The sequence below is a fragment of the Lagopus leucura genome, unplaced genomic scaffold (assembly GCF_019238085.1).
Source record: "Lagopus leucura isolate 7727_CA_CO unplaced genomic scaffold, USGS_WTPT01 Super-Scaffold_73, whole genome shotgun sequence".
Classification (NCBI taxonomy): Eukaryota; Metazoa; Chordata; class Aves; order Galliformes; family Phasianidae; genus Lagopus; species Lagopus leucura.
The window spans coordinates 74,821,789-74,849,000 of record NW_024962252.1 but is presented as its reverse complement, the minus strand read 5'-3'; the positions used below and the strand labels follow the sequence as shown (position 1 = coordinate 74,849,000).

Genomic DNA, 27,212 nt, shown 5'->3' with positions numbered 1-27,212 from the left:
TAATATGAAATAAAATGGTAAACCAGGAAATCAGGGCTCCAGATCTGCACTCAGCACCACCATAATCTCGTGGGTATGAAGCAAGACTCTTCAGTGCCCATCACATGCACCATTCAAGCCCAGAGCTTCAATGTGTGACTTCACAAAATGTCAAGACTGACTATGAAAATTCTTAGCCTATAGTTATGTTTTCTTAGGCTCTGCAATTGTAAAACAGAGAGGATAAATGCCTTTCTTACTGGCAGGATTTCTGGGGGATATCACTCTGGGAGATATCACTCAGTATCTGGAAAGCAGCTTTGAAACCAAATGAATAACCCAATTAAACTAGTATTATCTGTAAAGGTTCAGATATTTTATTTCTCTGGGGTGGAATCTGAGTACCTGCAATTATGGTCCATTACAGCAAAATATTTAAGTCTTTATTTTACTATTTAGCTAGCACGAAATAAAACCTTTCTCATTGAAACTCCCTTCAGCCCTTCCTATCCCACCACCTCACTTCCCTTGGAAATATTCCCATGTTGCTTGCTTTTGGAAGCCATGTGGTGCCAACACATGTCAGATCCTGAGGGTGGTCATTTGGCTACATGTCATTGCTGTCTTATGCTGAACAGCTGGCATAAGGAGATGTGTTTAACTCTAGGGGTCCTCTCTCTGATCCTCGCTAAAGTCAAATTCACTCAGTAACAGAGCGAGCTATTTCCTGCCTTAATGGAATGACAGAGCGCTACTGATGGAAAATGAGCTGATGATGTTTTATCTTTTGCCAGCATCCCCCAACAGCCAGAAACATAAATTGAAATGCTTAAGCCAAGCTATATATGATTCTCCTCTTTGAAAAATAAACAGAAATCCTGAAAAGGTATTATGGAATCTCAATGGCAGAGTCCTGGGGTGTGATTTGAGGTTTGATTTGTATTTTCTTGGGTGATGGCCCCAAGAAAATCTGGTCACCTTTCCTTTTGTCCATAAATGCTCCCTTGAAAGGCTCCCATTCCTACAACAGCTTAATTTCTGCTCTGAGCCATTGTGAGGTGGGAAGCGAATAGATGTCAGGAAGGTGCTCAACAGTATTTTGTTGAGAGTGAAAAAGGCTCACTTCCAAATGAAACAAACACAAATAATCCTGCCTTTACAACCAAGGGCGACTACAGAAAACCCCTTTTCTAAAGCTGCAGGCAGCCAAGAGCCCTTCATTTCTCACTCCTGTGCATGGCCAGGAACTTAAATACTCATGCCCTCTCTAAAGATAGCTTGGTCATGCATTTACATTAAGAAATAACTTTCTCAGCAGGAGTTATAGAAAATACAACTGTCCCTGGGAGACACAAGGGGAGGGAACTGTCATTATTTGAGGCTGGATTTCACAAGTGTGGCAGACTGATGAATTGCTTTCCTGAACTGCACCCTTGGACTAACATCAGCTGTGCCGAGGATGCAGCTAGCTACCACCAGCTAACCAAATATTCTAGGAAGAGGAAGCAAAACAGATCCAAGTTCTTATCCAGTCCCTAAAATGCAGTACATGAGGCTCTTCTCATATGCATATTTTGCACGTTTGAAGGTTCCCAGTCTAAGTGCATCAGCCAGGAAAGCATGATATCCGGTTATTTGATTTGCCAATAAACAAACAAACAAACAAACAAATAGAACATCTTATTCACGTGGGAAAAAAAATCAGCCACACAGAATTATACATGTAAAACTTCAAGCAGTCCAAGATTTGAAAAATCTTAGCACAGTGTAAATTCCTTCACCTTCTCCTAATGTTTAATCATTCCTCTGGAAAGGCAAATAGAATAGCAAAAGGACAGTATATGGAAAAAAAAGACACACATCACAAAAACTACTAGCAGCAGAAAGGCATTATATGATTGATTTAGTTTCACTCACCCAAATGAAAAGAAAAATGAAGCAAATAGAACAAATTGGAAAAAAACATCCCGGATATTCTGCGATTCATCACTGTAGTCCAAGCTTTTTCTTTAGACCATATCTAAAATCGCAACTAACAAAATGCTATCACTTAAAATAAATAAATCAATAAATAAAAATGAAATTAAAGTTTGATAACAAATTACTGTATTGCATGTCTCCTATGACATACATGGACAACATCACCTTAGAAAGTTTCTTTAAAGAAAAGAGGTTAATTGAAATTCAATGTACATCATATTTCTAGCTATGTTAGAGTTGAACCAAGAGAGCAAACTACAAATCATAAACTATGAATAGGCTATGAATAAATGTAATGTAAATAAAAGAATATTCAGGAAAATAATTTTGAAGTGTCATTGAGCCCAGAGGAAAGTTATTATGCACCTGCTAAATTATGCTGGAAGACGAATATTTTTTATATCCTATGAAGCTGTTCTGCCCTGAGCAAATGCTCACTGACTCAAGGGAAAGGGCCTTTTTATAGCTGTATTTATTATTGTCAATCTCCATCTCATACTATTAAGCTGAGCCATTTCTCCAAAAAAGCGCTGTTTATCTGAAAATCTCTTCCTGGAAATGCAGGTATAGCCAAACTCAAAAAAAAAAAGCAGTACCATCGGAAGTTTTCCTGCCAGGTACAGTGAAGGCTGCGTTTATCTGTGCTGCCAAGCAGACAGTATCATGGGGTGAGAAGGGCAGGAGGAGCACAGGGATGTGCTTTAATTGTGATATAAACAAGACAGCTACTGAATTTTTAAGAAAACAAGTTCTGTTTGTTGATGAATCAGCAGATGGCAACGACCTTGATAACGGAAATGGCCCCGATTGGGCCTGCAACCTGCCTGCAGTTACCAGCATTATTTATAGCATGTAGGTATCAGAGAACTGGGCAAATTTAGAAGCCCTTCCTTTTAAATATCATTAGCAGTCATCCATTTCTCTCAAGGGCAAGTCTAGAAGACCTTCTAGCAAGGACCTTCTTGGCCCTTTTTCCTCTCAATCCGAATACAGAATCACAGAATCACCAAGGTTGGAAAAGACCTTCAAGATCATCCAATCCAACTATCTACCTATCACCAATACTACTCACTAAACCATGTCCGCCAACACAAAATCCAAACGTACGCAATCCAAACGTAATACCTGACGGATGGGACATTTCCTCCAAAGGAACTGTGCACTGCAGGTTAGTAAAGATATACAGTTTTATAGTTACACACTCTTGTGAGAATTAGGATCAAAAATTAGTAACATTTAAAAAGTCACAGTGACAGAAACAGTTGTGGGAATAAAATCATGCCTAAAATGCACGGCTTTGTGAAGTGGATTAGGATTCTGTGACCTCAAGTCTGCTGTGAAAGTGCTTCCTAATACAGTGGTCTAAGGTTACAAGGAGAGAATGTCAGCCATGTCAGGAATCACCACGCTGCTCTCAAGCATAATGTGCAAGGGACAGATATGATGAGTAACACTGCAGCACATCTTCTGAGAAAATGATCCCTGAGCACGGAGGCCTTGGCCTGCTGAAATTCAAAATTCACCATAAGATGCTTAAGGATCTCAGTGGGATAATGGTACCATTTTCATTTTATCATTGGGAAGAACTTTTTTGCCAAGCTAATATATAAAACCGAACCTTGCAATTAAACAAAAGGATACAGAAAAAGATGTGAAAGCTGTATGTACTTACGTACTTAATTCACATGAGATGCAAAGATTAAATTTTATTATGAAAAAAGCAAGAATTAAAACATTTTAAACTAGCACTTCTGTGCTTATTGCTGTTTATTTCAATTCCAATATTTCTTGCCACATTTCTAATTAACATACAGCAATACTTGATAGTGCCCAGGAGACACAAACTGAAACAGACTACACGGTGTCAGGAAGCAACATGAAACAGGCTTTCTTCCACTACTTCTGAGTCAATTTCACTTGGATGCACTTAAAAAATAGTAATAAAAAAAAATGCTCACCATCATTAAATTTAGGACTGAAGTTAGAAAGAACCCAAAATAACCATTTGGACATTAGGAATCTCAGAGGTCTAAATAATAATGAAGAGAGCATTTCTTATTGGAGCTGTTTCTCAGCTGTGTTGTTCCAGTTTTCCACTGATACAACTCCTATGAAATCAAGTCAATCAAGCTTCACCTGCCTAAAAGTGAGGCAACTAAGTGGTAAATCAGAAGCAGTGGTTTAACCTCAGTGTATCTTCTTAACACCTCAAGTAGAAGAGTAAATCATGAGGCTGGAAGCTAAGTAAAAGGTTATCAATCATTCAGTGCTGAGCCATGCAAACAACATTACCAGGGATGGTGTTTATTGGTGCTCTTAAAATGTGTTTAAAATTAGAAACTTAAGCCAAAACATAATCTCATTCCATGGAACTGCTCCAGATTTACAGTAGTGACATGCACATACTCACTCCAGATTTAAAGACTAGTCCAAAAGTCTCTGAAATCAGTGGAAAAATTTTCAGTAGATTCAAAAGGACTTGGATCAAATCCTACCAGAAATATTTGGCTCAATATCACTGCAAGGTTTCATACTTTTTTTTTCTCTTAATGGCCCTTGTAGAGCAAATTTGTTCAATCAAGAAATCAAAGCACAGTGCCACGCCAGGCACAAAAGCTTAAACTTTTTTTTTTCTCTAACAACTAGTCTATATTCTTTTTGTTCTTGTCTGCCTCAAGAAAATCTAGCATGAAGGAAGCTCATCGTTTTGGCTATTAATAATTCATTGCAGAAATTACAATTGAATTAACTTTTATCCTCTTACAACTGGTTATCGTAGCTTGTAAAGTCCTGCTTTTTTTTCCTGAGCTAGACCTATCTCACTAGAGAAATAAATTAATATAAAATATCCATTAAGGCACTATTTTTATGAAAACATTTTCTACCTCATATCCATACAGGGGCGTATAGAAGGCATAAGAAATCAAGCGTATGGGCATAAGTGAAAAAATAAGATGTTAGAAACCTAAGGTGTTAGGAACTGACTTCTATCATCAACACTGCACAAACGTAAAATAAATAAATAAATAAATAATTTTAAAAAAAGGCTGAGTAGACACTGCACATAAATAAGCAGAGGCAAAAATTGACTACAAAATCAGTAATAGGATCTAATTTCAAAATGTAAGGTCTACCATATCACAAAAGTCAGTGACACTACAAGGTGTTCTACTTGTGCTGGCAGACAGATCTACAGGATGTTTCAGAGAAAGACACACATTAGTAAGCTATTGAATAAGGACATGGGAAGAAAGTTTACCACAGATAACCTGTTGGCTCACATCTGATGCCTAAGCTGTCACAGCCTTATACTACTCTATCAACCTGCTTGCATATAAGTGCATATTATATTATATGAAGAACTGCCTTTTCTTTAATTTTTCTAATAAACAAATAAACTTCATGCTATTTTGTAGATTAGTTAGAAATTAATTTAAAGCCACTCAACAGAAACAAACTTAACTTTGTTTTCAAATGGTTACTTTTCTGTTTCTTTAAAATCCTTATGTTCTGAAAAGTAAACAGAGACTTCAGTTGACTTTTACCCATGATATATTATGAATATAGACTGTTATATGAAATATAGTAGTTAAAGGCTGCTCTTCCTACTAATCATGAAGAACCAAATTATTTCACCTTTATTTGGCACAGCCACACACAGGTCTTAACTAAGCAAACTGTAGTTACAATTTTGGAAAATGGTACATTCAGTAGTCACTGTTTCAGACTGGCTAGCCCTGCCAAGATCCAAGTGCAAGTGTGTGCAGTGCTGAAAGCTAGCTTTACCTTACCACTTCTCTAGATTTTCAGAACAGAGGTCACAACTGAATTACTTTTGTGTTCTCAACGTTCAAGAGCATGAAAATCTCTACAAGACCAGTAAAGTGTACCACAGTTTAAAGCTAGCTGCAAGTTGTTTTTCAATTGCACAGAAATTCAAAAAGGGCACAAAGACATTTTTGTCCTCTCTTTTCAGATCTAGTGCCAAAGAGCAGAGATCCAAGGATCAGTGCCATACGTTGCTGTAGGCTTCAGAGCTGGTATGTCACTTACTTTAAATCATAAATCTCATTACTCCAGCAGTGAATTTTCATTCCACAACTAACTTCAATGTCTTCAGTTCTATCATCATTTAGACTAAAAACTGGAAAATGCTGATTCATTTGTTTTTTTAATAAAATAAAATGCTTATTTTGTTTGTTTGATTATTATGTTATCCAGTCTATTCTGCTAGAGCAGGTCTCCTTCTTAAGACACATGCTATTCTTTCACAAGTCCTGTTTCTAAAAAGTCATGCACTTCGGCTAACATTCCTCCTCTTCAGAGATTTCTTCAAAAAAATCCCCCAAAACAAATCTCTATGAAAGGAAATCTTCCCTTTCTGAGCAAGAAGAAGGAACTTACTGCTGCCATGGAATTGATGCGGTCAATGTAGTAGTCTGGCCAGCTGGTAGCAAGCTTATTAGGATCTTCTTGTTCCTGAAACAAAAAGTTAAATAAGTTTACACATTGAAGTCCTTGCAGGATAAAGTGTCAATGTAGAACTTCCTGGGATTCTTCAACGTGCTGGTCTTTACTTTAGTAGCTCCTCTCCACACTCTTGTGTAAGTACCAGAAGCCTACATACATTATTACAAATATTTCTGGCAGTTTAATACTAGCACAGTCACCATGGTGCGTCAGAGAAAAAAAGACTCTCCTTCAGTGAAGGTTATTACACAAAGAATTACAAAGTTTGACAGAGACTTGGTTATCTTCAATATCTAAGTGGCAAGCCTCAGCCCCTTAAATATATTCACACTATTTCAAATAGAAGGACCACACATTTTTAGATAACAAGTTCATGTTTTGTAGTCATATACTGACACATTTTTGAAATTATTCTGCCTCACTAGTGCTGGAGTGATGGGGCAATCAAATTTTTTGGTTCCTTGGCCGTTCAATGGAAATGAGATTTCATTCTAATGGATGCATTTATTTCTACATAGGTGTAATAATCATCAATAAAATAAGAGAATTGGTTTCTAGGATCCTAATTGTCCATTATAAAGAACAAGTAACTTGTATTAAGACTCCTAGTACATGATAAGAGACTGAACTGCTTGACCTACACCAAGGATTTCCAAAGATGGATGAAGACTATATGGATCTCACCAATATTATCTTTAAATGAATGCTTACTCATACTAGAAAATCTATTCTGTGGAAGAAATATGGAACAATATTAAATATGCAGTTTTATTAGACTACCTGAGCTTTTCAGAACTGCTTGGTTTAGAGATGAGAAATGACTCTACATGATCCCTGTTAAACCATTTTGAGAAAACACCATTCTATCTGACAAGTTTGTATCAGGTTACCTTCCAACACAGAGAACAAAAATTCCATCCAAATAAAAATCTTGATATTTGGATCTGAAAGCAAAATCGAGGCTGACACTGGTAAGTTCTTACTCCCTCCTCCCTCCCATGGACTTCCAACATGTAGACCAAAGGAGTATCCCCATTCAGGATAATCATCAAACAGCTTTTTCTGTATCTAGCAAAGAACTGCAGTACAGACACATTGTAGAAAGAACACAACTCTTTCTTAAGATTACTGCTGCATGAAAAATATGGGAGACTATCAAAGTGACAAAGATACCAATTACAACAACAGTTGCTATGCTTCCACTGCTTCACAGTAATAAATGGTGGAATTAAGAACGGGATGACCTTTCTCAAATGGAACAAGAATTTTTGCTGCTTTCCCCTTCTTCCCATTCCCAACCATAGTCAACAGCAGTGTAATGGATCCAAATCCATTCCAAATGACACATCACGGAAACATGCAACTCTCTCATACTGGCCAGTTAGAGTTGCCACATCACACAGTATTGAAACATTGCCTTTCAGTGCCTGATTTCCCTTCACTATATGTAGTTGCAGAAAGAACTCTGACAGCCATTTTGCACTAAACAGACCATTAACTCTTACAGAAAAGTAAAAATATAACTTCGCTAATGGAAAAATAAATAAAATATGCAATAGATTAATACATCATTATTTTTAGAAGATAATCTTATCATGTCCGAAGAGAACAATAGAGATGGGAAGCTTATCCAGTGTAGTGAAGTACATGTCACTCTGCAGAGAACCAGGATAAGCCACTATATTCTTTCTCTATGTAGAATTATGGATGTATAAATGACAGCTATAACTGTATGCAGTGTGCAAGTGTCAAGAAGATTTTCAGAACAGGGAATGTGTATATTCCCTCTCCCCTTTCTGCCTCCATTCTTAGCTCAAAGTAAAGAAACACAGACAAATTAAGGATTGCCTGAATCCATCGTCATTTTTGTACAAAACTAAGCTACAACACTTGCTCACTAAAGTTCCTTAGAAAGGAAAAAAATCTATATATAATATATAGAAAAGCTAGAATGCCACAACTAATCTCTCTCATTACCTAGTTTAAACATGCAACCTGAAGAGTATCAGGAGAGATATACAAAAGCAATAATTCAGAATTCTGAAAAACTCTCTGCAAGCACCCAAACCATTAGAAACTTCACAATCAGAACCACAGATGAAAAAACTCTGATCCCTCAAATTATATTAGTATATTTGATCAGCTTACCAAATGACATAAGGTCCTTAGTGAATCCTGCTTTTGATCATTCTCTGTTCTCTGCAAATTGATCTAACAGTTTGCACCACAAGGCTAGTTTTGTTTTTGGTTTTAGTTAAAATTGGGAAAATAAAATAAAGTTTCAGTGGAACACAGCAAGTGTAAGGATTTTTTTTTTCTGAACTAAAGCCTATGCTGAAGCAGTATGTTGGTGCTTTTAAAAAGTTTGATCAGATAATCTTCTTTGCAGTCCTCATTTTTTAAAGTTGCTTTGGCCCATAAGCATAAGGTCCAAGATACTATACAGAAAAGAACCTATCTAATGTTAGTGCCCCCTCACACATACACTCTCTTTGTTCAGAACAGAATTTTATGTCTGTCAGTGGTCTTTGCTTCACCAGAAGAAAAGTGATTATATCCTTAAAACTGTCACTCTATTTCTCTTATCAAGCACCAGAAAGTTACCCAAATTCTGGATAAACTTGTAAAATTTTATCAAGTCCCCTCAAGACTGGATCATGCCTAATTCATGTTCACGTGTCAAAAGTGGCACAGTATTATTTATAGCAGTCACCTGGTGATGTTTTCACAAAAGACACCAGTTTACACCTGTAACATCAGACCCACAAGAGAAAACATCTCGCTGCCCAAATTATGATGAATGCTGCCCATGGTCAGAAATTGTTGTACCACATTTTCTTTCAGAGAAGGGAAGGCAAATCAAAAATATGAAGCAATTCTTGTTTTTGTTTTTGTGTTTGCTTAGTATTTATTCATATGAAGGCAAAAAAGGGAAAAGTGTATTTGTTTATGGGGGTGCTGTTTATTGTTGAGGTTTTTTTGCTGTTTGTTATTGGTTCGGGTTTTTCCCCTCCCTTAATGTGTTCAGGATTTTGATCCTTAAACAAACCTCAGGGGAGATTGCAAAGCACTCTGAAGCTAATGGCAAAACCCTTTTCCTTGCTCCAAGAGACTCAGAGAAAAAGAAGAAAAGAGGTCCCAACATACAAAGCTGCATAGGCATCAAGAGCTGGAAACAATAACCCATCTGTGTAAGGGAAAACATCAGCTGAAGGAATCTATTAAAGAAAAGCCTTCTTTTAGCTCCTTGAATAATGTAAACATTGCATTAAAAAACAGACGTCAGCTTGTGGACTTTATAAGAGGCCATATCATTCTTCACTGGAGTAACAACTATGTAACTGCTGTGAAAACAGGATCCTGATACCATACGAGCCTGCAATATAGCCAAGGTATTATATAGGCTTTGACACTAATTTGGACAGGCTCCATTGCTTGGTGGAAAGTGGAACTTATGACTTCATCCAAAATAGGATTTAATGGAATTGGGCAAGTATTTGGACCATCTGAACCAATCAAAATGAAACAGAATACAACAAAGTATTGTCTGCACATCTAAGCTGATCCTAAAAATCTTTCTGAGAATCGTGGGAGACTGGATCCATTGGACAAGCTCTGTTCTATAGAAAGCAGAGTCCTTTAGCAGTCATAACAGAATTAATTAAGAAGTACCAAACACTAGAGTTACTGAAACAATGTGGAAATGCCAAATATTTGTGTATTCAGTGAGAAGAGAAGCCTGCGTATATATGATGGGAGCTTCTTTCAAGATGATTTGAGTCCTTAAATAAAGAATACAGGGAAGGTCTGGACAAGAACTGTCTATGCTGAAGCTTCTTAGGGGCAAACACTTGGTTTCAGATTCCAGTAAAGAAGTATTGGTATTTCACGCTGCACCAAGTAGACTCCTGACACTGTCATACAATTCTCTAGAATTTCCTGGAAATCTGACCATCTGTAAGCCATAAATCCATAAGATTAGCAACATTACAAATCTTCCTTCCTGTAGATTCAGAATGAGGAAGAGACACAGTGAAATGACAGTTCAAACTCCATCAGGAAATCACTCCAGAGTTAGGAACAGGCACTGATTTGACAGTGAGTCCAGAGTTCTCTTGTTTCCAAGTTTTTATGCAACGTTGACTGATCTCAGATTCATGGGACCAGTGGCTGCTTAGCATCTCTGGTGTCCAAACATTATATAGAGTTTGTTTCTACCTGCACATGCACTGCTGTGATAAATTGCCAGGGCTGATGACTCATGAAGCTTTCTAACATAGAACTGAAATAATATTTCTTCCTTGAACAGATGCATCAAGAATTACACCACGTTATGGATGTCATATGATAACTGTGGGGATGATATCCATTCACTGGAAAGAAGGACTTTTTCCTCAAAACTGTCTTTTCAGAACTGCAGGCAGCTGACCTTACTGCTTCACACTGTTCAGACCAGAATGGGAAAAAACCACATACCTGAGGTTGTTAAAAAGGTTTAAAACGTTCTTTTGGCAAGGAACCAAAATACTATTCATTGAGTTCCTCTACATCAATGAAAACAGTGTGCAAACACAGATGAAGGATGTGAAATGAGGCTACTTTAATATAAATTCCTGCTCTGGCTTGTTCATTGTATGATGTCCAGACTGTGCTCAAATTTATACTTGGGTCACAAAGAATTGAATTTGCCTACAGAATCCACATTAAGGTTAATGCTGTTCTTCCCCTCAGTATGCATCATCCTGGTACCTTACAGAATTGTAAAATGGGTTATTTTATATGGTGAAAAGAATAGGGTGGAATGGAATAGTACAGAACAGAACAGAGTAGTTGGACGGGACCTGTTGTTGGCAACTGCGAAGGAGGCAGTGCAACAGAGACCTACAAAGGTCATCAAGCCCAAAGGATCAGCATCATCACATTCAATTCAGAAAACTTAAGTTATGGGGCTTAAGTTAGTATAAGAAATTAACAACTTTCAAAAAAAAGTGAAATATGATACCTGACGTAACGCATAAGTCCCTGTAGCTAGGCTTTGTTTTTATTTTTGTTTTTGTTTTACATCCTATTAAAAAAAAAACAACAATGGGAATGGGGATTGTGAAGAAATTTTTTTGAAGGAGAAAAGAGAAGAAAACCCATCTGTTCACAGAAACTTTAAATTTTAATGCGACACCCATCAATTGAGATAAAAGTCGAGGAATAATTCTCTACTTCAGGAGGAAGCCATTCCACACTTTACAAAATAATGGATTATCTTGTAGAATGTTCATCTGAGATGTCCATGATTTAGACTCACATTCATGTTGTTCCTGTTTCAAAGTGAAGTACATGAACCTTGCATGCATTTTCTGGTCGCTACAAACAACAATGGGTTTCTTATTGTTTTGGGGATAGAGAATGACTATCACTTGTATTTTATTTCCCAAATGTGCAACTCCATTCCCTTCAGATGCTTTTTGAAATGACTCAACTTATTGCAACATCTGCTATTAATGCTGAATACAATACAATTCAGTAACACCTTGCACTCCACACTATCAAAGGTCCTGACAGAACTTCATGCATTAGGTTTTTCAGCCTCCCTTTCATTGAGATCAGCAGAAATGGGGAAAATGGGATGCAGACAATTACAGAGTTTGCAGTCACACAGGAAATCTATAGCAGAGCCAAGAATCAATCGACACTCAAGTTGTACGTCCTGCACTCTCATCCAAATCACCATTCTCCCATTTTTCCATGACTGACTTACTGCCTTTTCTTGAAGCTCTCTTTAAGGAGAGGTACAGCTTTCAAAGAAACATTTACCTGTTCATTAACACACTGTTCATCCATTAACATCTGTCTCAGTTCAGAGCAGCCAAAGTTCCATAAATAAGAAGCACTTTCATTAAAAGACACAAAACGTGTTTGATCTGCTGTGAGAGGAAATACTAATTCAGGAGTGGAGCTAAAATACATCCAAGCTTTTCAGACAGTTTACGCCTCCAGAAAGCCAGCCACGTCCCAAGAGACGGTAATTTTGAAACAGGGCAGACTGTAGGACTGAGCCATTCAATAGACAGATGTGGTCACTGCTCCATTTCTCAGACGCCATGGCTTAGCATTTACACAAATATTCTCAGGCTCTGGGGGAAGGATCTGTACCCAAGCACTTTAAGCACAATTTATCCAGAGTGAGAAAAACAAACATTACTTCTCTCCCTGGAATTAAGCTATTGATGTGCGGATAATAATCCTTCTGCCCCAAATGCAGTCCACTATGTAACTTATTAAAAGGGAATGCTCAACAATTACTAGCTGGAGCAAGCAACTGAGCATTCTGATTGCCTCTTATAGGCCAGGTATAGTCATGCATGCTTACAGTTCACTGGATTATGACACTGGAATATTCTGCCTAGCAAACTGTAGGGTTATTTCTGTTTTTGTTTTATTTTTGTTATTTAGACTGATCTTTGCCCTGCTGCCAGCAACTTGACTGGCCTGATAATGACCCCTGGTGCTGGTTACTGAGTACTCATTTCAAAAGAAAGAATCAAAGGCTTCATATTATTATTTACATGCCTTTTGCTGCCAGACAACTGTGGAATTCACTGCCACAAGATACAACAGAATATAAAAGTATAAAAGTGAAAAAGGGATACAGTTTTTGAATAAGGAAGATTCCTTCTTAAGAATCTTTCCTAATACTGAAAGAAGCTTCAACGTCATGTGCATTCACTAGTCTTTAATAATTAAAACAATAAAATTATCAATCATCTGTGAAAAATGGTTTGCCCTACCACAGGCTGAAAAAGTTTAAATGAAGCTGAATCTCTGTTTTGAATTGCTCATGCCATTCATCACCCTTTTTGCTTCCCAGTCACAAATGCAGCAGCTCTACAGTTTGTATGCTGCACAACACAACATGCCATTTCCAACCTTACCTACTACTCAGAACAACCACTTCAAATTAATTACTTCTAATAGGTACAAGTCTAATAGAGATGAAAATCATGCTTTTATTTTTTATATTCCAGAAAACTTTCCAGATCATTTGAATACATACACATGCATATATGTAATTTATTGCTGAAAATGGACTGGAAAAGGGGGAAAGCATAGAGAAAGGATGCTAGTGTAATGCACTGAGCTGAAGATAAGGGGGTTTTTTTTGTTGTTTTTTTTTTTTTCCAGAAAACAAGAAAGATCAGAACCATTGATTAAATAAACTGTATAAGTGTACTATTTAAAATAAAATTAAGTTTTACAATAGCCATGTTTGGCACAGGACTTTCAGTAGGTTGCTGGAGGGAATCTCATTTCAAAGAACTTTAAATTATAGTGAAGTTGCACAGTACATTTTAAGAATATTCTTATGTTCAATTCTCTCCTCCTTTGGCTTCATATCATCAATGCAGACAGGCATAAGCTTGCTGCCAGGGCTGACTGCATCAGAATCCTCTTGTTATTTATAGATAACACAAGAGTGCTTGGCCCTGTGCAAACACATACAGCCCTTCTGAAGGATGTGGATCTCGTTATTAGACACCTATTTACAGGGTACAGTAAAGTGACCAAGAGGACAGCTTGCCCCCATATTTACAGATCTACTTAGATATACAGCTGATATCACACTGAATTACTAAAATCTATCAGTAATTCACATTCTTCCTCTGGTCAAAGTTTCACGTTTCTCATGGAAGTTGTTTTATATATCTGTTGGATATATTCTTCTGACTGTGCTGCTGCCCACAATCATTTTTTCCTGAAACCATGAACTCCATGTTTAAAATCTGTTATTGCTCTACTTTCCACAAGACCCAGACAACTGGTATTTTGCAGCAGATAAGGGTATAATTTAAATACTGTGTTGCAAAATAAAGCAATCAATGAATTATCTGCAAATGAAATGTAGGAGTTCTTAGACAATAACCTTCCCTTGTCTAATTCCATCTTCTTTTGGAAGTGAAGGGAAATGTCTACTGTGAAGGACTCTACCAGTCAGGAAGTCAATTCATGTTCATTCTACACAAAAGGTCTTTACAAAAAGATGTTTCTCATGGACAATGTCTGCTCTCCAGACATGTGGCTGGGGACTGACATTGTCCTCCTGATCCTCCTGAACAGCTCTGTCCCTGTAAATCTGGAGTAAGCTTAAGGTCAAGGTCCAGATTCCGCAGTGATTCCTGTGGCTGATGGAGCCAACAACCTGCTGCTATCCCAACAGCTCCTAAGTAGCATCACTGGGACACACATTTCTGTTTTATCAAGATTGAAGCTCTGCTCTTTTGGCTCTATGCTATGTAAAAGTATTGTGAATTCATTTTTCTTATAGAATTGACCTTGTTCAACTCACTATTCCACCTTTATAGTAAGCATGCATTGAATACAGAAATGGGCATTTGTCTTTCACAACTCACTTCCTGCTTTTAGCTTAACTTGTTCCTTTTCCAACAGCACTGTTTTCAACTGGATTCCAATGCTGCTGGTATTGGACAGTAAGGAAGAACTTCCTTTTTTCTTCTTCACTTCCTTTTCTCCTCTAGCACTCTTTTGGCAACAGTGAGAAGCCCCAGATGGAGCCCAACTTGTAACTGAACCTCCTACTTGTCATGTGCTGCACTGAATCTTTTAGTACGACTCTGCATCTTTTAGTATGACTGTTTTTCTCCAGCAAGTAATTACTTAGAATCTTTTCTAAATAAAATGAAAAGATACCTTCCATTCAAAGTAGGCACCCTGTCTGTCACTTGATGATGGGAATGAAAGGTCACTAGCCCTGCTCAAATTCACAAAGAAATACTCAGAACATACCTACCTAGAGACAGCATAGCTAGGATAAATCCCTCTAGAAGCACACACACAGTTATCTAATGCCAAACTCTACAAGGTTTTTTTTCTTCACTGTCCTAACAGTGCGAGCAATGTGGACAATACGACCACTATCTCTACTTCCACTGTCAGCACTTCTTACTCCAGTTCATTTCTGCTCTAGGGCCTCTTCTATAAATGATGACAGTGTTGGATTGTGAGAATAGAGAGGCAAATGGATTTTAGGTTGCTAATCCAATATCTGAGTATATTATTCAGTTAATTGGTCTCTCTTTCTCCTTTTCATAAACTTGGGTAAAACTATATTTTCTCCCAGCCTTAATTTTTCTCAACTGTTATATTTGTAAAATCTTTGGGATGACAGATATCTTTCAGCAAGTGACTGAATATCAGGGACGATTATATACTTTTCACCTTGAGTCAGGTGCAAAGCTGAAACTATCATATGTGTCTGCAATGGAAATGTGGCTTTTGGTAGATACTGCGAACAATTCTTCGCTGCATCTGTTCAGAAACCTGTCACTGAAATGACAGGAAATTCAGGAACCCTCCTTGCTCAGTATTTGCTGGCTTTTGAAAGGTTGGTGGGCCTTTGGTGAAACATAGAATGCAGAGGAAAAGTACTGATGCTTGTGGTTATTCCTCTCCAGGTGTAGGTCCGCACTGAACTTCGTAAGTATTATATCTGCAGGACTGACTCATACTCAGGAATCTAGAGACCCACAACTTTCAAGAAAGCACAAAGACTGAACTGAATCCAGTGGTAGCACCTAAAGCACAATTGGCATTACAAGTGCTTCCCCAGACAGCAAAATGAGACTGTTCATTACTGTTTCATTTTTAAGTACAGTGAATTATATCATCTTAGCAGAAAAACAGCTGGATAAATGTTTTGAGGGTTTTTGTTGTTGTTCTTGTTTTTTCTTTTAACTGTTTTTGTTGTTGTTTTTCCATGGTAGGGTCAAATCTGCTCCCACTGATCTCTTCCCATTCCCACAGAATGGGACACATGTAACACAAAACACAACACTAGGTATTATGATGACAATATACCACTGTATAAATTCAGAGTATTTTTGGTCAGATTTCTGAGCACTAACTTCAACTGGAGAACTAACAGTTCACATTAAAAAAATGCAGAAACTGAAAGATGGACACTCAAATTTTATATGCTCTGAATATCTATAGCAAATAACATAAAATCTCTATGGAGTTTATGTCTCCAGTACTCTTAACCAAAGAGCTGCAAAGGCATTTTCTTAGCACCAACTAACTTCTACTGTTGTAGAGAGAGGCAGAAGGAGGAAGAAACTAAAAATATTCCATGAAATATTCCATGCTGTTCCCATGGGGGGGTGGGAAAGAGAAGTCTTTCTGATTATATGTAAATAAATATATAATTTCAAGGCCCTGAACCCTAATAGCTTCTCATACTAGGATAAATAAATGAGTCTGCAACTGTTAGCACTGCAGCGTGGAAAGCATGAACCAAGTAAAAACTGGTTGGAAAAACTCTCTCTCCTCTTACGTCTGCTACATTGTGGCCTTTCAGATATCAGGATTCCAAATTGTAATGAAGGTATACCAGCTGAATTGTATAATCATTTTTTCCTCAACATCAAATTCATCCTTTAATCTGCTTTACTCATGCTTTTTTTTAATCTGCTTTTTCATGCTTTAGTTGGCTAGTAAAGTAAATCTGGGCTAAAACCATACGCTTAAGAGAAGTGTCTGACATTATTATGCCTACTGTACTGTTTCTCAAAATGACCTCCTGGGATACTTATAGGTGGGAAAATAACAATGAAGGGAAAAAAATCAAAACATAATTACAGAAATGTAATGATAAACCTAAGAAAAAGGTCAAATTTTGTCCTCAGGTATCTCTGCATTAAATGATGTAGAAGGAAATGTGTACTGTTTTAATCTTTATTTTATACTTTTATAACCTTGTTGTCCAAGCCTGAGAGACTGTTTCAGCCTACAATGCACATTAAAAAGACCTATCAATCAAATAGCTCTATCAGAATGAAAAGCTTCACTAATCACAAGTTCTGTAGTTCCTGTATTAGTGACATTGACTGCATTTTCTCGATTCCTGTTATGTTTTGTGTTTGTCATAGGGCAGAGTTTTGGAATTTACTATTCTAATGACTACTTGCACTTATAACAAAGTAATTTCTGAAGTCTTGTGAATATCTTCCATACCTATACTAAAAATACCAGAATCACCCGATGTCAGTATCAAGCTAACAGATCATCCCAAACATCTGAGCATGAAGTCATTCTGCTAAAGAGGAGAAGGAACAGATGCTGGTGGGAAAAAAGCAAGTTAACTCCACAATTGCTGGCATTTTCCAGACATCCGACTGAAAGAATGCCATGTTTTGCAAAGGACAACATCCTCCCACTGCAAGTTACCAGTGTTAAGAAATTTACTCTGAGCTAACTTTCAGGCTAACTGAAAGCAGTTTCCTGAGTTAAAGAAGTCAGGCAATCATTCAGACCTAAAGCAACTATGGATCCCAGGCAATGAGAATGGACCACATAACTTCTGCTAAACTTCTGCTAAAAATTCCTATTTCAAGGAATGCATCTCATCACAGTAAGACAGAAGGCAGTAGGTTGCTTACTGTTGTCATACAGCTGCTTTCTTAGTTTGGTTTATGGTCAGTTCACAAAATCATGGAACAATTTAGGATGCAAGGGACCTCAGGCAGAAGAGACCAGCACAAAGTAGGGCTAATTTTAAAGCTAGATCAAGTTATTTGGGTCTTTGTCAACATTTGTCAATGTTTTAATACCAAGTTAAATCAAAATGTTGACTGAAAAGCTGAATGCTTGCCATGAACTTCTGAAGCATCAGTAGTTACAGAAGCAGTTATCTGATGCATGGAAAACTTCAGATTAATTCCAACTGTCAAGTTCCAATGTATGTATCAGGCTTTGCCCTTCATGCGTAAGATAGCCTCATCATTTTGCTAGCAATGCACTTTCACTTGGCTCTCCAAGTCCTGTACAGCCTCTTCAGTCTCCTGCTGCGTATCAGTTGCTCCTGTTTTTAGCCTGTTGTGTGTGATGTGTTATTCTGCTTTCCAGAGGAAGAGAGAGTTGCCGCATCCCTCTCCCACAGACATTTCATGCAAAGATGTGAGAAAAACCCTCATGAAGTCACATCCAAGCTTTGTCAAACAGATTCCTTACAATTGGCTTCTCAAATATTGCAGAAAATCATCTTGTGTGTTCATTGTCTGCTACTCCCAAATACAGCATGTGGAATAACAGCTCTAAAGATGGGAATTTATAAGGGACATATTAAATGCTCCTTACAGCTATAAATCCATAACCATAACAGTTTAATATTCCAAATCAATAACAGACACAAGAAGTATTTCAAAGAGGAAAAAAAATAGTGCAAGAAGATAGAATTGAAAACAATACAACTTCAAACCACCCACTTCATTTAGTATGAGACAACCACGTGCTTGGCACTCTTTATACAGAAAGGATGAACCCCAGAAGGGCTTTCATAGCTTGGATCAGACAATACAAAACCAAAAATTCATACTCAGACAACACAATGGTGTGATCTTCATCTGGTATATCACATCACTAAATGAGACCAGATGAAGATTCATTTTCTCTCTTCTTTAGGAAATATCTGTCTTTCTCTGAACATCTCCATGTATTATAAAGAATTTGTATTTCTTCAAATTCTCTTTCCTTTTGCAAGAATTGAAGAGCTCCTTCCTATCTTAACACAACAGATGCAATGCCGTCTCCTGACTTAGAGCCTTCATGAAATTTAAATGCATACAAAATACCTCAGGGATCTGGAAGAAAAGTCCAAGCAGCTCACATCTAGCTGAGAAATAACTGTTTCCCCATGTTAGCCAAGTTGAAACTATACAGTATAAAAACAAAGAGTACAACAACCCAAGAACAAGCAGTAGATTGAGGACCTTGCGTTCAACTGAGTGTTTCTCCCAAAAGCAAGGACTCTAGCTTTTATATCTGCATATTTCTTTTTCTTCATCCCCCTAAACTAAGGTCATTATATCAAAAGCTGCAAAAGTAGCTTAGATTCCTCCAGCAGGTTTGCATTACAGATATATGTACAGATATATGCAGATGTATGTGGTATAAGAATTGATATTACATACATGGGTCCATTTTTATATTTTTAATTTTAATAGGAAGATGTATTCAAGTTTCAGGGTGAAATATATTCTCTAGAATCTGGAACTGTAGCTAGCTTTCAATTAGTGTTACAGGCTAGTGTTGAACTGGGGATTCTGTTCAGTGCTCTGCATGCATGCCTGGACATGGAGTAGAGAAAAGAAGTATCTTGTATTATATCAAGCTACACGATATCAAGCTGTACTCTTTATATGGTGACATTTTGCTGACAAAATGCAAACCACCAGGGTAAAGCTCAGAAAAACTCTAAGAAAAAGCTCTGCCATGTAGACATTATCCTAATTAATGTTAAGACAGTAGGCATGGGACCAAATTGGAAGTTTGTGAAATGGAAATGCAAAAATTTTAAAAAGCCTTCAGAGGAGCTGTTAAAAGTTTGACTAAAGCTAGGATTCCTAAGGGTATTTTGGAACCTGATGTACAGCTAGATGAAGGCTTCACAGCAGGAAAAGGGAACTGAATATCAGGTGTTGCAGTGATATCTGTTGCTTCTTGGTGGAAGAGTTAAGTGCTTTTTAGAAGGACATCTGGGACACCCCTCACCTAGAATACAGCCTAATTGTGCTGGTGTCATGGCACAAAAGTACCTTCCACTCCATCTTTCCTGCCCCACGCATTAAGCTTTCTTGTGTACAGACATACCACAAAATCCATTCCTACAAGAATGTCAAACTTATCCATCTTCTAAAGTATTGTAAAAGAATGAATACTGATTAAACAAAAAAATGCTTGAGATTGTTTCTTGGAAGGAAAAAAAAAAGGAAAAAAAAAAAAAAAGGAATATATGATGTGCAGCCAAGGTATGTATATACACTACAGGAAAGAAGCATGAGAAAATGACATGGTCAGAATGCTGCCATAATGTTTCCCTAGATTTACTACTTCACTATTCTTTTTTCAGATAGACAGAAATGCATTTATATAAAAACACAGTAATGACAAGTTCTCTGAAATTATACAGCAATTTAGATCAAAGAGCTTAAAAACAAGTTTCTGACTTCTCACATTCAGTTTGCTAGTTTTCTTATTCATCAGTTAGGAGAAAAATGTGACTGACAAATAATAAAAAAAGAATAATTGCAGGTCATGAATTCATTAAGAAATCTTTTCTGCATATTGGCTGGTATAGCATATGCGTCAGATACATTTTCATTGGAATTATTTTAAGGCCATTTGACTGTTCTAGTGACGCCTTTCCCTAGATCTGCTTCTGATAAAAAGTCTAACCAACATGAGGACTATGGAATCATAGAGTCACAAGGTTGGAAAGGACTTATAAGATCATCTAGTCCCACTGTCCTCCCACTACCATTGCTTCCACAAGCTACTAAACCCAATCTCATAGCTCCTCATCCAGACGCCTATATGTGTGCACTCTTTTTAAGATGCTATAGATACCTCTTTCCAGAAAGCTGCAGCATGTCACTTATTGCTTCACTACTTGAGTTTGAGTGATGTCATTTGAGTAGCTGTTGGAGCAGGTCAACTGAATGATCATGAAGACGATCAGAGGGCTGGAGCACCTCTCTCATGAGGAATGGCTGAGGGAATTTGGCTTGTTCAGCCTGAAAAAGAGGAGCTTCACGGAGACCTCACTGTGGCCTTCCAGTACTTAAGGGGAGTTCTTAAACAGTAGGGAGACCAACTTTTTACACTGCCTGATAGTGACAGGACAGGGGGAATGGCTTTAAGCTAAAAGATAGATTTAGATTAGACATCAGAAGAAAATTCTTTACTCAGAGGGTGACGAAGTACTGGCACAGGCTGCCCAGAAAAACTGAGGATGCCCCATCCCTGAAGACATTCAAGGCCAGGCTGGATGGGGATCTGGACAGCTTCATCTATGGCAGAGGTTGGAAATGGATGACAAAATTTCCATCCAGAACTGAGACTCCCTTGAGCATCAGGAAACTCTGATAGGCAAACTTTGTCCCCAGCATACAACTAAGTACACAGACAAGCATCTCTCTGTATTACTTCAGAAAGATTTGAAAACAGAAGGAATGAGAATTCTGACACAATATGGAAGTCCTTCCAGCAACAAGTGCCATGAAAGATAATAACTGAAGTTTAGCTCCCATGATAAAAGTGCAATGTGTCTACAATGATGAGTGCTCTTCATTCTTGCAGGTGACATTTTTTACTTAATACAGACAGTAATATTGCATTTTTGGAGCAGATCAAGAAGCTCTGACCTTCCATTATTTTTACACTTGAAAAGACATCTGAGATAAATGAACGTGAACAATCCCCTAAACTTGTACTTTTTGACCTTCTAATACATAACATTTGCTCTTGCCCCCTTACTAAGCTTTTCCTCAGAGTGGACACAGAGCCCTCACTTCCCAGAAAGCAGAGAACTTGGCATCAACAAGACAGAGCTCTCTGGATAGCTAATGGAGCTCTGTCTAGTGAGGTATCAGGCTCTTTGTGGCCAAAATTAGATTACAAATTCTTCAGGGAAAAGACAGCTTTCCTCTTCAGGGAAGCCTGCAGCACACTTTTCTGTCACTGTAGAACAGTAATGATAGGTGGATTAGGTAGTAGGCTGGAGAGATGTGTCAGCAGGGATCATTTGACTGACTGTGAGGGGAAACAATGAATAACATTGGACAGTTAAGGTTTCAAGTAATTGAAAGTATCTGCAATGTAATGAATAGACATCTGGCAACAGTATACTGTTCCAGTTAGCACATCATTTTGGATAGCTGGAGTTCAGCTAACTGAGGTTTCACTATAAATGCATTATAAAGATTTTCCAGTATGCAGCTCCTTTAACTACGGAGGTCTTCGGGATTCTTATATCAAATCCACTACTTTAAGGGGAAAAAAAAAAAGAAAAGAAAAAAAAGTGTAATGTACTGAATCCAACCAACATATTAAATACATTAAAGCCTGAATCTTCCTGCCAAGGCTGACTGGTCCTAGAGGTGGAATGTGTGGTTCTTTAAGACAGCTACAAATAGATCCTCTCCCATCAGAGCTGAAAAAGCCAGCTGAGCCTGCCAGCAAAAATGTAAAGCAGACATGGATCACAACAGCCTTCACCTTCCCTCCACACTCAACCTCAATGCAATAGCAGGAAGAAGAATGAAGAGCACCAAGCACAACTGAACCTAGGCTACTTTTATACACTTTCTAATTATTGCTAGTTCAGAGGCACTACAAATAATTTGGTGCTATTGACCTCCCTCTGTGATGCATCTCAACCAAAAGCAAGAAACATACAACATACTCACCTGATTGGGGATTCTATTTAATTACATGGTAGGAAAGCTGAATTTTTTTTTTTTTTTTTAATTTATTTTTAATTTAATGCCTGAGAAAAGAAGTCAGGCTAGTATTCTCAGATAGCAAAATTTTTCAATGACTCACAAAACAAGCATGTGAGTGTCAGCAAACAATAATTGCAAAAGGATCATCATCAAGGTTTCAATCTGCCTTCTTCAGTATGGAAGTCTAAACCTCCCCCTCCAGCTTCTGCTATGCAGACCTACGTATAAAGACCAGTGCTCTCACAGCCTCACTTGCATATTAATAAAGTCTATGAATCCACCATCTTTCTATCCAACTACCTGTTTCTTTCCTACAGCATCAAAAAATTTCCACCAAATCACTCCTGCATGAATTGCCTTGTACAAGTTTCACAACAGTAATAACAACTTTAATCGCACATGTCACTAGAAAAATCATTTCCAAGATACTCAAGTATCAGCTCCCAGTCTTCTGGCCTTCTCACTGATTTGTCCAAAGCTGAAAACCTTGACTGGATAAACACTGACAGGAGCAAGTACCCTTCACTTTATAATGCAACACACTATCTCCTATTAGCTCTGGAAGTATTTGCAGTCAGGTTTTAAGATATTATTATAATACTCTTCATGTATTTTATTCCATCCTGAAATACCTCAGTAATAATTGTACTCTGAGCATCTGTTCTGAGCATTCTACGGAAGTTTTTAAAAATTCCTTATAGTTTTTCCACTACAACATTTATTTCTGCTAAGAAACATGTAAAATGTTCAGTAAGGGGAAGCATAAGATTTCTACTTATTGACATATTCTTCAAAAATCACACATGAATGTGGTGCAACATTCTCACAAGAAGTACATGCATGTCAATAAAAATCCTTAAATTGCTTAATCATGCTCTTGAGAAAACAGTGGATAAACATGGATTTCACATCTGGATATGCATCAGTAATGATTTACATGCACATACAATTTATACATGAGCTATTTTGATCAGGACAGTAGTAATACCTTCTTTTTGCTGCAGTATATCTGCCATTTCTTCTCTGGAGGGAGTGCAAACATAGCCTCTCTGTTCTTGTCTGTAAGATCCAATTCATCCTGGAGATCACAAAAAAGAAAAACAGAAAAAAACACACAGTCAGTGGCTGCATTGGTAATTTCTACTATATTAAGAGGAATCTGGATTGGGTTCATTACCTAACCTTCATCAAAATGCAGAGGACTTAGTGCCTCCCAAAGACCATTGGTTTCATATTTTTTGCCTCACTATTCCATGTTTCCCCTGTCAAGACACAACTTGGAAATAGAGCAGTCCGGACAACTGCAGGGTCAGGCTGCCATTACTTACGATTGGTATGGGATGAAAAAGATCACATGAAAAGGATGAAATTACGAACTCAAAGCACTGGCTTACATAATAGTGGTGCTCCTTGCAATAGTTAGAGAAAGGCAAAAAATTCAGTACGCTTTTCTTCCAGCATGCATTGTCAGCTTGGTCTTCCAGTTAAAAACATCAACAGATTTCAGATACATTAAACTTTGTTCTATATCTGGACAGAGACTAACGAAAAAAATAAATAAATAGCTTTTGTTTCTTTCATGGGCTGCCAGTGATTTAGAATGAGAATAGTGAAATCCCTGTATCTTCTAAACAAAGGTCAAAAGACAGTGGTTTAGTTGCAGTAATGTCACCGACAACCTACAGGCTAAAAAGGTTTCAGTACCATTATACTTGTCCACTGGAGCACAGAGGCCCCAGCAAAGGACAATCAGCTGTTTAGAATGAGAGAATTCTACTCCACATAACTTCACATCAGGTTAAACAACAAGCAATTTCAGTCTTTAAAACAAATTAATTCAGTGGAAGACTACTTGTCCATCTCTTCTGTAAAAGGTAGACAACGTCAGTCTATCTTCCTATTCATGTCTCTCTAAATCATTAAAGCAGAGAGAGCTACTTGTTCTCTGTTCACTCAGCACTGACCAGAATAAAGCTCTGGTCACAGCTGGCAGTCTCAGGTGCTGATGGGAATTAAACAAATAGGAATAGTCTTCACTGCAAGGAGCCTGCATGAGCTGAGACAGACAAAGATATGTAAACTAGAGTTACAGCAACAGAAATACAAACTTCCAGTGAGGTTTCAATAAATCAGTTTTGGTAGGGTTTCCTATTTCTTATCTATTGCAGGGGAGATGGATCAGATAACCTTTAAAAGTCTCTTCCAGCTCAAACGATTTTATGATTCTATTTGAAAGCATTTGGAGAAGGAAACATCCAAGGGTTCAATATCTAGATGACTTTGCAGCACTAAGAACATCACACACACAGGTTCTGGCACACATGCTAACCTAACCCAAGCACAGACAATACCTCTTTAACTCAGACCAACAATGGTTCATTTGGAAAGCTTTCAGGGCTGGGAAAACTTGTGAAAACAGTGAGCTAAACTGCACACTGAGCCTGGTAGCAGCTGCTGACAGATTTAAAAGCCCATAGAGATTTTAGCTGCAAGAAGGTACAAAAGAAATGCAAACAGTAACAAGGTGAGATCAGTGCCAGCAGCCCAAGGTAGAAGAAGCTGGAGTTCTTTCTCTCTTCTTTTTTTTCTTTTTTCTTTTCTTTTTTTTTTTTTTTAAACAAGAGAAAGTTTAAAGGAAAAGAGTAAAGAAAAATTTTAACTGTGCAAGAAAAGTGTAAGCCATGTGGAAATGTTTAGGTTGAGTTTCCAAACAAGGGGGCAGCCAAGCGAGGCAAGGAGTTTTATCCTTGCTACACACAATTAGAAAGCTCAGGCCAGGATCACATTCTTGGGGAGAGTGGGAGAGTGAAACGACATGTAAGGTCTTAAGACAAGCAAAGGAATGCTGTTGGAGGTCAAGCATGTGGGAGGGAAGGGAGGAGCAGACAGGGAATCAGAAATGGAAGGTTTGGAAGAACCACCAAAGGGGCCAGAACAGACATCTGAAAAAAGCTGGCTGACCTCAGCTAAATTCTTAGAAAAATTACGGTATTTTATTGAACTGCTTAATGATCTTAGCCACCTTTTTTTTTTTTTTTTTTCGCTTTTTTTTTTTTTTTTTTTTATTTTAAAACTAATTTAAAAATAATAATAATAAAGTTGAATTCACTGGACAAGAAAGCTGAGAGGTTAACTGATTCTGCTTGGTTCTCAAAGCAGTTCTGTCCGCCAGACCACCTGCTAGACTTTCGTCCTCGAAAGTGATTATACCAACCAATATTGTACAGGACGACCATATCATCAAAAAAGCACTCATACTGACTAGAACGTAGAACCACTTGGATGGCAGAATGCTGACACTTAGCTTCTGGACATTCCTATTGGCAGCATCAGGGACATAAAGAACATTCTGCTTTCAGTAGGGTAGTATAGGTGACTTCTATTCAATCTTGAAAACATTCTTCTCAGGACAGGAGGCTAGAAAGGTTATTTTGTAGCAAGAAAAGATCCAGTGGGAATAAATTGCATCTGCATCCTGTTTCATCGTGATTCAAGAGGGTAGAGTAAGCTAGAAGAGTGTGTTAGAAATCATCACATGATGTATGGTAGCACAGCAATAAGAAAACTGCTCTAAGTTATATGGCATAATGTGTTCAGATGCAGATAGAAACAAACCTGACTGCAAAACAGCACAGAAGGCTCAGAAGAATGGACTGCTTTTCTTTGTGAAACAGACAGTGTTTGTCTCCACAAGGAGGCAAATGTTAGGGTCTAACTCCACAGTCAGGTGGTCAGGTAACAAACAGAAGCAGGGAAAGAGACACCTTCTCCGTAACACAAAGCAGCAGCTGGGCTCATCAACAGCATTTCCCGAAGTAAAGCATTCTCTTCAGCGTGCATGCTGCTTCATGGAAGAACGTTGTGAGAAGAATTGAAAAGGCCTACATGCCCCACTGTACTGACATCCTACATGACTGCATCGTTAATCAAATCTTACTCTATGAAGAACCACAAAACTCTGTAAAACATCAAAGACATGAAACTTTCCTCTGGAACCCTCAAAATTCTCCTTCCTTTCCAAACCCCAGGCCCCTTCAAAAGCAGGAGATGACTGCAAAAGCAACAGCTGCATCTTGCTAAGAAAGAAGATCTTGCGTCAGGCTTTCCTATTCTGACTTGGGAACCTAACAGACAATGCATAAAGAAACCTATTCCCGTTTCCCACCAAAGCAACCATTACAGAAAGAGTGGAATAAATTTCGGAAAGGCAATTTACTTCACGTATAGGTGATACTGACAACAGAGGCAGATCTGTCAAAATGTAGAACTTCAGATGCTAGACTTGGTTTAGTGACAGCAAGTAGCTACTGAAGTAGAAAGGAACTGCAAAGGTTGGCAGGAAAGTAGAACAGCTACAGACTCTGAATGCAGTCATCAAGACTGGTGTTGGACCCAGGTTGAGGAAAGCGGTATGGTGTGACTGAAAGCACACGAAGCACGCATGAAGAGCAAGAGAGGTTAAAGAGGTACAAATGCCATCCTCTATCACCTGTG

The 27,212-nt window shown here is 37.9% G+C and overlaps 1 protein-coding gene across 5 annotated transcripts in view; it reads right to left on the bottom strand.

Moving 5' to 3' along the window:
• Positions 1 to 27,212, bottom strand: part of DAAM2 (dishevelled associated activator of morphogenesis 2) — a 164,085-nt gene that overhangs the window by 66,453 nt on the left and 70,420 nt on the right. For 3 of the 5 annotated variants that reach the window (XM_042877893.1, XM_042877888.1, XM_042877900.1), the window contains 4 exons: positions 23,707 to 23,796; positions 6,364 to 6,438; positions 5,442 to 5,469; positions 4,370 to 4,398 (listed from right to left, as the gene is read on the bottom strand). In XM_042877893.1, coding sequence (XP_042733827.1) covers positions 4,370 to 4,398; positions 5,442 to 5,469; positions 6,364 to 6,438; positions 23,707 to 23,796 — 222 coding nt within the window. The remainder of the gene's footprint in view (positions 1 to 4,369; positions 4,399 to 5,441; positions 5,470 to 6,363; positions 6,439 to 23,706; positions 23,797 to 27,212) is intronic. The other 2 variants (XM_042877901.1, XM_042877905.1) reach the window with 1 other exon arrangement.